The following is a 15,552-nucleotide window of genomic DNA, read 5'->3' on the forward strand; positions in this document are numbered from 1 at the left end:
TATGCAAAAAAATAATTTTTGTCAAAAAATGACTTAGGCAATTATTTTAGGAAGGTGACGAGTAACAATAATGTTTTATAGTTTGGAGCGGCTCGATTGCTTCAGTAAATGTTCTCTGCACGCACTGTGAGTTTGAGTCGCGCTGTGCGTTTGAAAAGCAAAACGCACCAAACATTAGGCTTCATGTTTTTACTCCAATCTCATTTCATAACGTCATAACGAATGGAAACGTTTGAAGTAACATATGATAATCCATATTTTTTTCTCTAGTGTAGTGTACTGAAATGTTCCTTTTTAACGATTTATAGGCTGCCTGCTATATAGGCTATTGTTATTATTTTATGCAGCCCTACACATATGTGACCCCGCCTGTGAAACCCCGGCTAAAGTCGCAGAATCGAATTATGAGTTAACGAGTCATAAAAATGACAAAAATTGGCTATGTGTGTTTATTGCTGTAAATGATAGTGTGGCGAGGGGGGCGTGGTTCCGCAAAGTCTGTAGCGGGAGAGAAAGGTGGGGGCCGAGCGGTGAGTAAGTAGGTCAAGTGCAGATGATGAACACCTGTGTCTGATTGCAGTAATTGGCGTGGAGAGACTGCATAAAGCCGGGGAGAGCGAGAGAGAGGAGAGAGAGTTTTGGACTGGGACTTCACGTGCGAGCTGATCAAGGAGAGAGATCATCAAAGACTGTGAAACTGTTTTATTGTTGTTGCTGTGCAGGAAGCACGGTGAACGCGCTGTTCGCGCACCTTTTGTTTATTTGTTTATTTTTGAATAAAGTGAGTGTCCCAGTCAGCCGACCCCTGTCTTCTTCCTTCCTACATTACGAACCGTATTACAGTGGTGCCGAAACCCGGGAAGGAAGAAGATCATCGCCGCCATGCGGAACCACGCCCCCCTCGCCACAGATAGATTATACCAATGGTTTTGAGATGCAATACTTACATTTTCATTTATAACATGATAAATACTGAAATTAATGATTTTATTGACACTACGTTATACTTTTGCGCAAAAAAAACAAAAACAAAAAACGGACGTGGGCATCCTTAAACATTGATTTCAATCGTCTCTGGGTTTATTTCGCGCAACAACACTGCTGATTCTTATATCATTCGGTTCAGGAACTTCGTTTTTTTTTTCAGGAACTGTGTCTTTTCTATTAGAAAGAGTAAAAACAGACTTTAATATCAATCCGCGAGCAGTAATCAGGTCAACACAATGAAAAAAAAAAAAAAAGATTTAAGCCGGGTTTAGATGTCTGTGGTGATTTTTTTCTTGTCATAACCAATATTTTAAGAACTGCTTATTTGTTTTGTAGCTCAGTATTCTGCCAATACTATTAAACTTATTTTAAGGACATTTTTGGCCTGCTACGTGTTATTTGCTGAATGGTAATGCGTTGTTTTGACATCTGACACGGCGACACCGAAGTATGAGCAGGAACGGAAAGCTGCAGCTATAGGATATCTTATTTTGTGTTCAGCAGAAGAAAGAAACTCATACAGGTTTGGAACAACATCAGAGTGATTAAATGATGACAGAATTGAAGTTTTTGGATAAAATATCCCTTGGAATTTTATTTATTTATTTACTCCAGATTTACTCAATGTTACACCGTGGGCCAGTAAGAGAATGATAATTTCAGCGAATGAGAAATGTTAGTTATTTAATTGGTATATTATTGACATTTTTTTCACTGATATTACATTTTACTAATAAAGTTATACAAATCATTCCACTGAACTGACATGGTAATTGTTGCTATGATCAAGCTTTTGTGGCACCCCCATTCGTTTCAATGTTTTTATGCTTTTAGCTTTTTGGACATGCACATCATAATAAATAGACCTGTTTTACAAAACTTTAAGAATTTTTCCACTGATGTGTCATATATGACTAAAAAGGGGAGAATCTCAGCTTAAATGTGTTATATGGCACATATGCAGGATAACTATGGATCAGATGTGTTGCAGTTTTAACAAATAACCTATTTTTAAATTGGAATTTCTCAAAAATATGATTTTCTGAGCCCGAATTTTAGCAAATCTTTGACATGGCCTTACTCAGTCAATATTAAAGATATCAAGGTTACATTTTCACAGAATGTTCTTTACATTGTGTAGGATAATTTTATGTAGAAAACATTGAATCACAAAAAAATGACTTTAGCTGGGTTTTCACAGGCAGGGTCACATATATGCCTACAAGGCACAACAAACTTAGTGTTCAAGGTAAAGTGAAAAATCAAACACCTTGGAAATGACAGGTATGTACTATGTTTCAGGAATGGCACAAAGGTGTGTGACTGGTTAAGTCTCTGTCTTTAGATCAGTGTGTTTACTAATGTGATTTGTTGTATACCTTTGGATTATGTTGTGTTGTAAATAATCCAAACAATCTAAAAGCCATTATTTTTTAAATCACCTCATTCTTTGTGCAAGGTTCCTCAGAATGATAGGGCCTGATAGCACCTGATAGGGCCATTATGGGAGGATCTTTGTCTTTCTCAGGTGTGAAACATCAATATTCATGATGTGTTCACACCTGCTCGCATAAAGCTTTCTCACACAAAACATGTCTTACAAATTTTAAATCAATATATTGTCTTATCTGAATGAGTTGTCAGGATGATTTTCACATAGTTTTGGAGCAAGTATTCTAGGCTACGTGATAACATTTTCAAAAGTCTTGTGAATAAATAATCAGTATGCGTTTCATGACCTTATTTCAGTGACAATTTGTTTTTTTCACAAACCACACATAAACGGCATTATCTCAGAACTTCAAACTTTTACATACATGCTGCTGACATATTATTGTTTGTGCTAAATACAGTGTAATCAGATTTTAGCTGTGAAAATGTTACAAGTAACAGAAATAAGCACAAATGTCAGCGCATGTCAGAACACCTCCAGGGCCCCAGAGGGTCAAGGGCCGGAGTGCCCTCAGTCGTGCTTTTATCAACAGATGCCTCCACCACGGGCTGGGGTGCCATGTGCAATGGACATGCTGCCACGGACTCCTGGACAGGACCCCAGCGCCTTTGGCATGTTAATTGACTCGAGTTGCAGGTGGAACGTTTGCTCTGCACCGCTACCGTGCGTTGGTGAAGAACCAACACGTACTAGTCCGCTCAGACAATACCATGACAGTAGCGTACATCAACCAACAGTGTTGTCTACGCTCCAGCCTTATATCGCAACTCGCCCGCCACTTCCTCCTATGGAGTCAGAAGCATTTGAGGTCGCTTCAAGCCATTCATATTCCGGGAGACCTGAACCGTGTAGCTGATGAGCTCTCATGGTTTCAGCCACTTCCTGGAGAATGGAGGCTCCATCACCAGTCGGTTCAGCTGATTTAGGTACTAGTAGATCGCACAGGTAGATCTGTTTGCCTCCCACGACTCTTCCCATTGCAGCCGGTTTTACTCCCCGACTGAGTGCACGCTCGGCACGGATGCACTGGTGCACAGCTGGCCACGGGGCCTCCGCAAGTATGTGTTTCCCCCAGTGAGCCTTCTTGCACGGATTTTGTGCAAGATCAGGGAGGACGAGGAGCAGGTCATATTGGTTGCGCCTCATTGGCCCACCCGGACCTGGTTCTCCGAACTAGTACTCCTCGCGACAGCACCTCCCTGATTAATTCCTCTGAGGAAGGACCTCCTGGTGCTCTTCTCGCAGAGAAAACCCCAGAAAATGCCCGATCAGTGTCGTTCTTTCTTTCCTGCTAGATGGGTTGGAGTGAAGGCTGTCTCCCTCCACCCTCAAAGTGTATGTTGCTGCTATTGCCGCACATCACGACGCAGTTGAAGGTAAGTCTGTAGAGAAGCATGACCTGGTCATCAGGTTCCTGAGAGGAGCGAGGAGACTAAATCCTCCTCGCTCTCCTCGCGTACCTTCTTGGGACCTCGCAGTGGTTCTATCTGCCCTGCAGAGAGCTCCCTTTGAGCCTTTGCAATCAGTTGAGCTTAAGTTCCTGTCTATGAAGACAGCGCTCCTGGTTGCATTGGCCCCCATCAAGAGGGTAGGGGACCTGCAGGCATTTTCGGTTGACGAAGCGTGCCTGGAATTCGGGCCAGCCTACTCTCACGTGATCCTGAGACCCCGGCCTGGAACTCCATTCAGAGACCAGGTGGTGAACCAACAAGCGCTGCCCTCAGAGGAGGCAGACCCAGCCTTGGCACTGCTCTGTCCAGTACGCGCCCTCCATGCCTAGGTAGACAGAACGCAGTGTTTCAGGACCTCAGACCAGGTCTTTGTCTGCTATGGTGGGAAGCTTAACCCTCTGGGGACCAAGCTGTTTTTGGGGTCCTTGAGATGTTCTGACATGCCTTGACATTTGTGATTTTTTCAGTTATTTATAAACATGTTAATGGCTAAGGTGTAAATTCACTCTATATAGCACAAACAGGGCTACCATAATATGCGAGCAACGTGTATGTAGATGTTTGTATTTTTAAGAGAATAATGTTTATGCGTGGTTATTGGAAAAAATAAAAATGAAAGTTGCTGAATTAAGACCACAAAACACATATTAAATATGTGTCCACAAGACTTTTGACTAATGGATGTTGTCCCTTTGAGTTCTAGCTTAAAAATGATGTGAAAATAGTCTTGCTTTATCGTTCACAAAAAAAATACATTGATTTAAATGGTGTAAAACAGGTTTTGCTTGGATAGCCAATATGCGAGGGGGGGTGTGAAGGAGGAGTAGTTTACACCTTAGATTACAATGTCCCACCCACTCTGCATAATGACTCTGCCTAATGAGCCATTCATTCAGGTGTGACACTGACTGAGCCACAATGCAAGGACAAAAGATGTATTTAGACTTATATTGACCATTTAAGATTTCGCTTACATCACTCTTGTAAATATGTTTTGCTATTTTATTAAAAATGTTACAATTACAATAATAATTACAATTTCAACAATATTTCAAGCGTACTCTTTCTTTGTAAAAAAAAAAAAAGATTATAGGCCTACATTTTATCATATGTATTCATTAGTTTGAATATAGCCAACATTGGAACATCTAACATCTTAGTCTATGACTTTATTTTTGACAAAAATGGTATTTTATATATATATATATATATATATATAACGGTAGATATGAGCAGAAATTGCTAAACAAAAGCTTATTTGATGTGGCTGTATATTCTACAGTAGCCTAAAAACTGTACCCAAATAGTCAACAAAATGTTGTCTTTCATACTTCGCCTGACTGTAACGTTGTTTTTATGAAATATTAGGGCATATAAATGCTAATTTGCAGTTTAATACGTTGCTTATACAAATACATTTTATTTCAACATATTCCAGTTGATTTTTACTCATCTCAGTAGGCTATAGCAAAGCAGTTTATTCTTTCACACACAGACGCGCAATTCCTATTTAGGCTAAACAGTCTTTACAAATATGTACCCTTCATTCATCTCACAGAAAGGCGAGTCATATTATAGAAATGCGATTCATCTTTTTGCGGTTTACATAGGCCTACACTAACGTTATTCCATAACGTTATTCCACATCAACATTGAGAAAAGAAAACAGCCTACCTTACTCCTCAGCGGGATCTGCTCCTCACATCAGGAGATATTGCTCCTCATATCAGCACTGTTCTGAGGAATCTTTTCTCCATAAGGTAGGCTATATTATGTCTCACTCGCGATGCTTTGTTTACAGCTGATGTGGGCGTTTCACAGCTCTGAAATGGTTCTCAGAATTTGCGTTTGAATAGCACGCGCTCTCCGGGGAGTGGTCACATTACTTTTGAATGATCTCGTAATGAACTCGACTGGAGTCGCTCTCTTTTTATACAGATTACAGAAGCTGAGAATATTTGTTTTTTATATAAATTACTTAATTTAAAAGATGTGATCTCAAGCTTTATGCCTGTGGGTCTGTTTGCCTGTTTGACTGAATTTTCGCGGAGTTATAGATCATTTTCGAACGTGTTTCAAATGGGAGTTTACTGACAGAGAGAAGGCAGAAATCTCATCATGTTAATTTTTCTTTATTTGTCAAAAAGCAAAACACTTTATTTTTATTGTGAGTATACAGAAAAAAAATAGAAACTGAACAGGATCGATTGATGTATTACACGAAAATGAAAGATCAAAATTAACAGAGCATTTAATGTTTATTTTTCATTGCTAAAAAAAAAATGAGCAAAACGCGCGGGCGCGTTTTTGGTCCCCAGAGGGTTAAGGGAAAGGCTCTCTCCAAGCAAAGGTTGTCTCACTGGATAGTGGACACTATTGTCTTGGCTTACCAAACGCAAGGTCAACCATGCCCCCTTGATGTGAAGGCCCACTCCACTAGGAAATTGGCTTCCTCTTGGGATCTAGTGCATGGCGCCTCGCTGACAGACATCTGCAGAGCTGCAGGCTAGGCAACACCTACCACATTCGCGAGATTGTGTAAAATCTCAGAGTGGAGCCAGTGTCCTCTCATGTACTCGCCACCAGTGGCCGGTAATAGGACCTGCTCGGTGTCATCGCTTGCTGCGCCATTCCACTCCACGGACTGGATGTGTGCGCTATTTCACTCAGATAAGTTCTTCCTTCCAAGACCCTGAGTTCCTCCTACACTGATGATGCCGTCACCAGAGTGCTGTCCTATTGCTCAGCCCTCGTGATTGGCTAGGTGTTCCATGTGCATGGTTCCCACGCTGGGTGACCCCCACATGTGTATTTCCATAGTCAGTCTCCTTCGAGCTCGTGGTTTCCCTCTCTCTCGAGGTTGAAACATTCCACCCTGTGGGCTGGATTCCTCTGAGTTTCCATATGCATCCCGCTCTCGGGTCATATGTTTATTCTAAGTCCTCCCTACGGGTAGGCACTGTGTTGCATGTTTCTCCTGGGATATGTTACCCAGTGTAACTTGGTATTCTTGCATTAAGCCTAGCCCTTCGTCCGTGCTAGTCTCATGATAGGGAGCTCAGTCTTGCGCAGGGCACTGGAAGACAGCCGATGTGGCGTGATTAAATTGGGACCCCCATTTCGTCATTCACTGACGTAACTCGTAGTGACTGAACAAAAGGGAACGTCTCTGTTACGTCCCTCTGCCACAACTGCTGTACCGCTGGAATTGCCTGAGTTCAGTCTCGGCTCCTCAGTGAGGAAACATAATGCGAGATTGCCACCGCTCCTCCTTTTATACCCACGTGGTGTGGCGGAGTTGCGGCATGCAAATTCCGTTGACCCAAGGCATTTCCCATGTCATTGGCTCGTTTTCTAAAACTCGAAGGTGATAGGCTTCTAAGCAAAACCCCCATTTCGTCATTCACTGACGTATCGTCTCCGTTCCCTCCTCAGGCAACGACACCGTTCTAACAGAAAACCCTTAATGTGCTCCGGCCTGCTCATTTGCAGTACAACAGTGCCTGGTGGCTCGAGAATGCAAACCTTGAAATAGCTTCCAAGGTGCAAGTGTTGAAAAATTGTGAAAATTTACAATACAGATTGTTTCAAAGCAGCATTTTTTCAGAAATAACAGGAAAATAATGCAACAAAGCTTGTTTCCAGAAGAAAATAGCATCACAGTCCAGCTTAAATAAGTTCAGTGATGTTTCATTTTATTGTAAACAAGTAATAAAAACTCGGTGAGTGTTTTAGCGCAATTTTCTCATCTCATGGGATCACAACACTAAGAGATAGTAAATCTTTTCCTGGATTTTTTTTTGTGCGTTCCCGAGATTAGACCTTCCTTAACATAATGCCGAAAACCCGGAGTCTCTAGGTGGTCTGGTTGAGGAGTAGATAGAAGTGCAAGATTGGTGCGCACAGACGCACAGAACAGACAATTTATATTAAAAAAAACCTTGGGAGAAACCAGGCTCAGTCGGGGGGCCAGTTCTCCTCTGGCCAACGAACGAACAGTGTATGATTATGATTCAGGCAGCATTATAGGTCAGAAGTCAGATTGGATTGGAACAATCAGAATATTATCCAGTTCCATCTGGTTGAAGATCGGAGTCATCACGCCGGTATGGAGACGGGTTTGTTGGGGATCAGTGCCGATGGCTGTCATGTGACACAACCTCTGCTGACACTTCAGGGATGCGCTGTGGTCGTGTCTAGGTGGAAGTCCAACATCTGATCTGGATACGGCCCGGATCCGGCTGATTACAGTAAACCTTGGAATAAGCAGAAAGACTAACATTAGCGTAGATGCCATTCTTAATGCTACGTCATTCTTAAGTTACACCTTAAGCTGTACCTTATCGTTAATACGTGTTTCCCGAAACGTTCTTAGTTAAGTATACCTTCTGTAAGTCATACGTTCGGAAGGTTGGTCTGGACCACTCTTAGCTTTACCTTTTCACTGTTGCAGGTCTACATGAACATAATTCTGAAGTTTTAATACACCCAGACAGTGTTCAATTAGGCTAATTCAATTGTTTTCATGCAAAGAATAAAATTGTCATTACACTGATTGTTGTTAGATTTTTTTATTATATTATTATATATATTATATTATTAATTTAACTAAAGAGCACTTTTAGAGGCCGTACGTAAGATGTGCACTTTTAATACTAAAATGCTGGAAAGTATTTACAAGAACAATATTTAATCGCAGCTCAACCTCAGCGAACACGCCTAGAAATGGTATACCTTTAGTTAAGTTATACCTTAAGAGTCTTCGTAGCGTGCTAAGAGACAACGTTATCGGGAAACGCAGCCCAGGTCTTACTTCCTGGTTCTAGTGAACTGCTGCGTTTTGGACCAGCTGCAGTTTGTTTATTATGCGTGCAGGGCAACCACCCATAAGAGCATTACAATAATCTAGCCTTGAGGTCATGAACGCATGAACTGTTTCGCATTTTCCATTAAAAGCATATGTTGTAATTTAGATATATTTTTAAGATGGAAGAATGCGGTTTTACAGGTGCTAGAAACGTCGCTTTCAAATGAAAGATTGGTATCAAAGAGCACACCCAGGTTCCTAACCGACGACAAAGACTAGACAGAGCAGCCATCAATTGTTAGACAGTATTCAAGGTTAATACGTGCAGAAGTTTTTGGTCCAATCATTAGGAACTCTGTTTTTTCAGAATTAAGTAATAGGAAATTACTAGTCATCCACATTTTTATATCAGCTATGTATTCATTTAAATTCTTGAATTGGCAAGTTTTGACGGGGCGCAAAGAGATATAAAGCTGAGTATCATTGGCATAACAGTGAAAACTAATCCCATGCTTCCTAATAATATCTCCCAAGGGAAGTATGTACAGAGTGAACAGCGACGGTGCTAGTACTTAGCCTTGTGGTACTCCATACTGAACTTGTGAACGATAAAACATCTCTTCATTTACTGCTACAAACTGATAACGGTCAAATATGTACAATTTAAACCATGCTAATGCAATTCCACTAATGCCAATATAATTTTCAAAAGTCTATTTAAAAGAATGTTGTGGTCAATGGTAACAAATGCAGCACTAAGATCGAGTAACACTAATAGAGAGATACAACCACGATTGGATGATAAGAGCAAATCATTTGTAACTCTAATGAGAGCAGTCTCAGTACTATGGTACAGTCTAAATCCTGCCTGGAAATCTTCGCAGATTCCATTTCTTTCTAAAAAGGAACAAAGTTGTGTGGATACTGACTTTTCTAGTATCTTTGACAAAAAGGGTAGATTTAAGATCGGCCTGTAATTGACTAATTCGGTAACACTTTACAATAACAGGGCATGAATAATCATGTACTAATACCTGAATTAATAGTTACTTCAAAATTAACTTATGATTAGTGAAGATATGCACTAATCATGAACCAATGAATAGTGATCCTTAACTACAACAGGAGTCATAATGATTCATGCATGAATAACAGCAGCCTTAAAGGTCCCGTTCTTCGTGATCCCATGTTTCAAACTTTAGTTAGTGTGTAATGTTGTTGTTAGAGTATAAATAATATCTGTAAAATTATAAGTCTCAAAGTTCAATGCCAAGCGAGATATTTTATTTAACAGAAGTTGACTACAAAAAACGGCTCGATTGGACTACACCCCTCTACTTCCTTCATTAGTGACATCACCAGAACCGTGTTTTGACTAACCTCCGCCCACAGGAACACAGGCGTATTGATGGCGAAATGTCAACAGACATGGTTGATGTTTATCTATAATCGGATACCGCAAAAGTTTAATTCGAAGTTGTTAGTTTGCTCTGTCCATTTCACCACGGACTGTTTTTCTAACCTGGGATAATATCAAGCAGGCTTCTCTCAGCGTTTCATACTGACGAAGGGGGCAATTTCAACTATATTCCAGCAAGTGGTAAGTGATTCACTGTGACTATGGAAGTAGCGATCAACTTCACATCGTTTCTCTTAGTAGGATGAAAATAATCTTACTTAAACTGTGATTAATATACAGAAAGCGATCAAAGAACAATCCCTTTCCAATCGCCCAAGCTGTTAATCACACAGCGCGAGTTTATCTGGACACTTGCCAAAACTCGTTATGAAATGACGCTGTTAAACTGCACAACGAAGCTCTACTGTATTTATATACCTCATGTTTAGATTGGTGAAATCATTAGTGAGAGTGCAGAAACTGCGTTGCAATGATAAGATCTCCATTCACGCGATCAACAGACTGTCATCTGCTCATCATCACTGCAACCTTTTATGTGATGGGAATAGATCTAAATACTTAAAAAAAAACTTCTCACGATTCGTTAATCCAGATAGCTGTAATAGTAAAAACGTATAATAGCTGTAATAGTAAAAGTTTTCCAGATAGTTCCACATGTAATGCCAGATATTTCATATGCAAGCATGTCAGCCAATCACAGCAGAGGGCGTTTACATTGAAGTCTCACAGCAGACACGCCTCTTCAAACAGAGTGTTCAAACCAGGGAATGAAATCAGGCTAGGAAATATGCCTTTTATTTCTAAATTATAACAATTTTTGATCTAAAAAACATACTAACATTATAAGGGCACCCCTGGAAACATTATAAAATAATAAAAATAATCCATGGAATGGGACCTTTAAACATGTTAGTACATGTTCGATAGTTAATGCAGTAATTAGTACTATAACGTTTAGGGGTAAACTAAATCAATCAGGCTTCGTAAGTATAAATAAGAAATATTTTGACTTTGAAATACATTTAAACAATTTATTAGTCATAATTTAAACTATTGACATCAGCAGCTCATCATAAACATTATTGAAAGGCACAGTTTGTTATTAATTTCACTGATCCTCCTTATCAAACATCGAAAATACTAAATACACTAATAATTTAATCTTTCTTCCTTTTGGATTAGAAATAAATGCTATTTTGTTCATTGTGTTCATTTTCATCTGAACTTCTGTTCATACTGAGTTCATTATCACCTGTACTTCTGAACCTATCTGTTCTTCATGTACATTCTATTTTTTCTCTTTGTGTTCTTTTGGCTCTGCACTGCTGTTGCTGCCCCCATATTGCTACTTTCAAGTATATTTATAATTGAAGTTAATGGTAACCATAGAACAAACAACACATTCAAAAATAAAAACGGTTATTTTGTATTTTATATTGTTCCTAGAGGCACTCAAAGCAGTTATGCACAATGCTTAATATAAGAGTTCTTTATGAAAACGTGGTGGTTCCCTTAAATAGTGTCTTAGTGTAAAAATGAAAGACTCACACATTTATCTAGGATTTTTTTCACAAACCGCATCTATTTATTCTGTGTACCTCTTCCCATGATTGCTTTTTTAGTGTTTCTTTCTGGGTGTAATATAATGATGTAGCACTTTGGGGCAAATATGGCCACCAGTAATCCAAAACTGGAAGCCAGGATGGCAAATATCTCCACTGCCACTGCATATTTCCCTGGTGAGCTCACATATGCTGGAACAAATGCAATCCACACAGCACAGAAGATCAACATACTGAAAGTGATGAACTTTGCTTCATTAAAATTATCTGGAAGGTTTCTTGCCAGGAAAGCTAAAAGAAAGCTCACTGCTGCCAACAGTCCAATGTATCCCAGCAGTAGAGAAAAAGCAGCCACTGAGCCAATAGCACATTCATATACTATTATAGACCTAATATACTGGCTGTTTTTTTGGGGTGTTGGAGAGGCAGTTGATAGCCAAACTGCACATATCACAACCTGGAGGGCTGTTAGGACCAGGACTGTTCCTCTTTGTTGAGCTGCTCCAAACCATTTTATCGCACCTTTACCTTCTGGTCGAGAGGACTTGAACACGGCTATTACCACCATAGTCTTGACCAGGATGCTGGAGATGCACAGGACAAAACTTATGCCAAACACAGCATGTCTTAACTGACACGTCCACAACTGCGGCCGGCCAATGAAAAGCAGCACACATAGGAAACACAGTTTAAGTGACAACAGTAGCAGAAAGCTGAGCTCTGAATTGTTTGAACGTACTACAGGAGTTTTGCAGTAATGAGCAAAGATGAAAATAACAATCGCACAGATACAGGTGCCAAGCAGAGATGCAGTGGTCAAAGAGATGCCCAGAGGATCCTCGTAGGATAGAAACTGCACTTCTTTGGGAATGCAGTGATCTTTTTCTCGGTTGGACCAGAAATCATTTGGACATGCTTTGCACTCAGTGGCGTCTGTACATGTGAAAGTAAGAAATAAAAAAAGAAAAAAAAAGAGAAATAGCAAAATAAAATATGGTTTAATGGTTTATTAATGTTTTATTTTCAGTATACATTTTTCAATGATACCTCTTACTATTTCTCACCTGTTGTATTAGAAATCTCTCCATCAGCACAGGGCAGGCAGTCAAAACAGCAGACGGGAAGGCCCTTCTTTGTGGCTCGTCTGGTTCCTGGTGGGCAGCTCTCACTGCACACAGACTGTGGGAGCTGAAAGAGACATCATCTGTTATTATTCAGGCAAGGACTGATATGTCTCTGTTGTGTTTGTATGATCTGATGGTCTTGGGAACACATAGCACAATTTTTTTTTCTTTAGTCATTTGTTTGATATTGTTTTGTTTTAAATATTTAAATAGTAATTTGCACAAATGATGATATTTAAAATAAAATAAAAATTACTTTGTTTGTTTCATAGTTCCAGTATATTGCATCCTTATCCAGTGTCAACACCTTCCCTGTTGTTGACCCTTCATTTACCACACCAACTGTACGGACAATTATTGCTTCATCAGAGCTCAATTGCCAGTTCAACACATCATAGATGGCTAAAGCATCTCCATTCTTATCAAATGACACCTGATCCCCAAAGCCTGTGGTGAAGTTCACTTTCTGTAGGTAGTGTACCAGCTGTAAGGTTTAAAAACAGGACATGGGTTATATATGTTTATCTGATATATTAATTAATATAGCACACAAAATATATTGCTTTTCCATATTCAGCTCTTTTATATGCCTCATAATCTGTATAATCTATATATTAGAGTCTTACCTGCCAGGGTTTCAGGTTGGATATGTCGGCACAGCTATTCCCACTGAATGGTCCTCTCCACTTCTCACACTGCATCAGATCATGAACAGCATGTGCCAAGGCATAAACTGCCTTATATACATTGTAAGAGGCCCTAAGCTCTGATAAATCAGTGTATGGTGTGTTTGTGCTGCTTAGAACCTCTTGCCCTGAACAAGTTTTTTCACCCTCTCTGCCTCCAGTGTCAAAATTGCACCCAAACATGTTCTCCCAGAAGATTCTCACCAAATTGTTTTGTGAGTTGTTGTCAGGACGAAGGCCAAGCAGAAAGTTACCAAGCCCCTGTATCTCTCCTCGTCGGATGGCAATCCCCAGTGTACCCCCCAATACAGACTTAAATTGTGGAGCAAGAAGCACAGGTGAGGTAGCCCAAGCCTCACTAGCAATCCACTGCCTGCCTGTAACATTTTTTAACACCATCTCATCAACCACGGGCAACAAATAGCTTGAAGTGGAAAATACAACCACCACTTTTGCTGTGGAGCCTTGAATGATTCCAACTATGCGTTGTATTTCCTTCTGGTTGTTATCATTGGGCAGTATCTCTGAGAAGGCCACACACCCTCCAAACTCCTGCACATCCTGGTAAAAGGATTGACCGGCATTGATGCCATAATCATCGTCACTATAGAGGAGACCAACCCAGGTCCATCCAAAATGCTTCAAGATCTGAACCATAGCCCACACCTGGAAGGCATCACTGGGGATTGTTCTGAAGAAAGAGGGGTACTTTTTCCTGTCACTCAAACAGGAGCAGGTGGCATAGTAACTAATCTAATTAGGAGAGATGGAGAGCAGAGATAGAGAGAGAAAGATGAAAAATTTTATCAGTGCTAAAGTCATTGTCAAAAAAAAATATTTGAAGAAACAGATAAGCGATATTTTCAGACAATGTTTTGCTATTAATATCGAAAATGTGATTATGGCATAGTAGATAACCAAATATAATGTCATCAAAACAAATTAGAAAAGGGTTGCAGAAAAGACTGATAAACATGTATTTCCTTTTCAGTCTGTTTAGAAATTATAGTTTCCTGAAGAATTTATTATTATTTATTTTTTTTTTTCAAAAAAGGTAAAAATATATCTCTTACCATAGGCAGTCGAAACAGCCCCAGGACACTGGAAATTGCAATAGAATGAGTAGAACCTGGATCACCTATGATTCCAATCACCGGTGGTGGTCCTTTGCAGTTGAGGTCAGAGACGGTTTCCTCTGTCCCACTAACCAGAGCTGTGGAACCACGAAATGCCACTCCAAGCCTTAAACAGTTGTCGTAGATCCGGTAACCAAGTGTGATGTTAGGCAGGAGGTTGGGGTTGTTATTAATCTCATTGATGGCAAAAACCATTGTTAGTGCTTGCTGGAAGCTTGTCATATAGAAGCTAGAGAAGACAATACAAATGAAATGAGAGTATTAACTTCAATAATACTACCAGTAACAATAGAAACAATTATAAAATAAGATTAACTGAATTCCATAACATTTCTGTGAGATCAGATTTTGAATTTGTAAAAAAAAATATATATATACAGTATGTATGCAAAGTTATATACAGTATGCAGTGAATTTCAGTCCTGTAACCCATCAACATGTCATGTAACATGGTATCAGTTTCTTAAACATTGTTGAAAATGTATATGTAGTCATAAAAATAGCATTCCATTTTCCAATTATTGCCTTTAAGTGTTCTTCAGTTGGTGTGGTCCAGACTCACAGCTCACAGTGTGGTAGTTTTGGCACCATTCTGAAGCTCAGCTCTGGGAATGCTTTGAGGTACTGAACCTCAAAAAGACCACCAATTAGAAGGTCTCCATCCTGGTACATCCCATTCAGCCTGAAGTGTCCCTGGAGCTGACAGGTACCTGAACCGGCCATCATGGCTACAGAGATATAGTTACAAGGCAGGAACAAACAAATGTGCAGAATTAACCACATCTCTCACCCTTTATCTCGCTATGTCACTCTTCCCTCAGCTCACTGATTTATCATAAAGATTGTGAGTGGCACTTTTGTTTTATATATAGCAGGCGGTTCCAGCGGCCTCTCTGGAAATGAGGACGTCATTTTTGCCATTTTGG

At 39.9% G+C, this 15,552-nt stretch overlaps 1 protein-coding gene across 1 annotated transcript; it reads right to left on the reverse strand.

The window, feature by feature from the left end:
• Nucleotides 1-11,699: 11,699 nt before the first annotated feature.
• Nucleotides 11,700-15,349, reverse strand: LOC308694590 (extracellular calcium-sensing receptor-like; the record flags this gene model as incomplete). The annotated part of the gene is made up of 6 exons (XM_081372191.1): nt 11,700-12,613; nt 12,745-12,868; nt 13,112-13,288; nt 13,431-14,243; nt 14,564-14,855; nt 15,189-15,349. The coding sequence occupies 6 exons, from the start codon at nt 15,347-15,349 to the stop codon at nt 11,700-11,702; spliced, it is 2,481 nt and encodes an 826-aa protein (XP_081228317.1).
• Nucleotides 15,350-15,552: the final 203 nt, after the last annotated feature.

The sequence above is a fragment of the Scardinius erythrophthalmus genome (assembly GCF_964197995.2).
Source record: "Scardinius erythrophthalmus genome assembly, chromosome: 8".
Lineage (NCBI taxonomy): Eukaryota > Metazoa > Chordata > Actinopteri > Cypriniformes > Leuciscidae > Scardinius > Scardinius erythrophthalmus.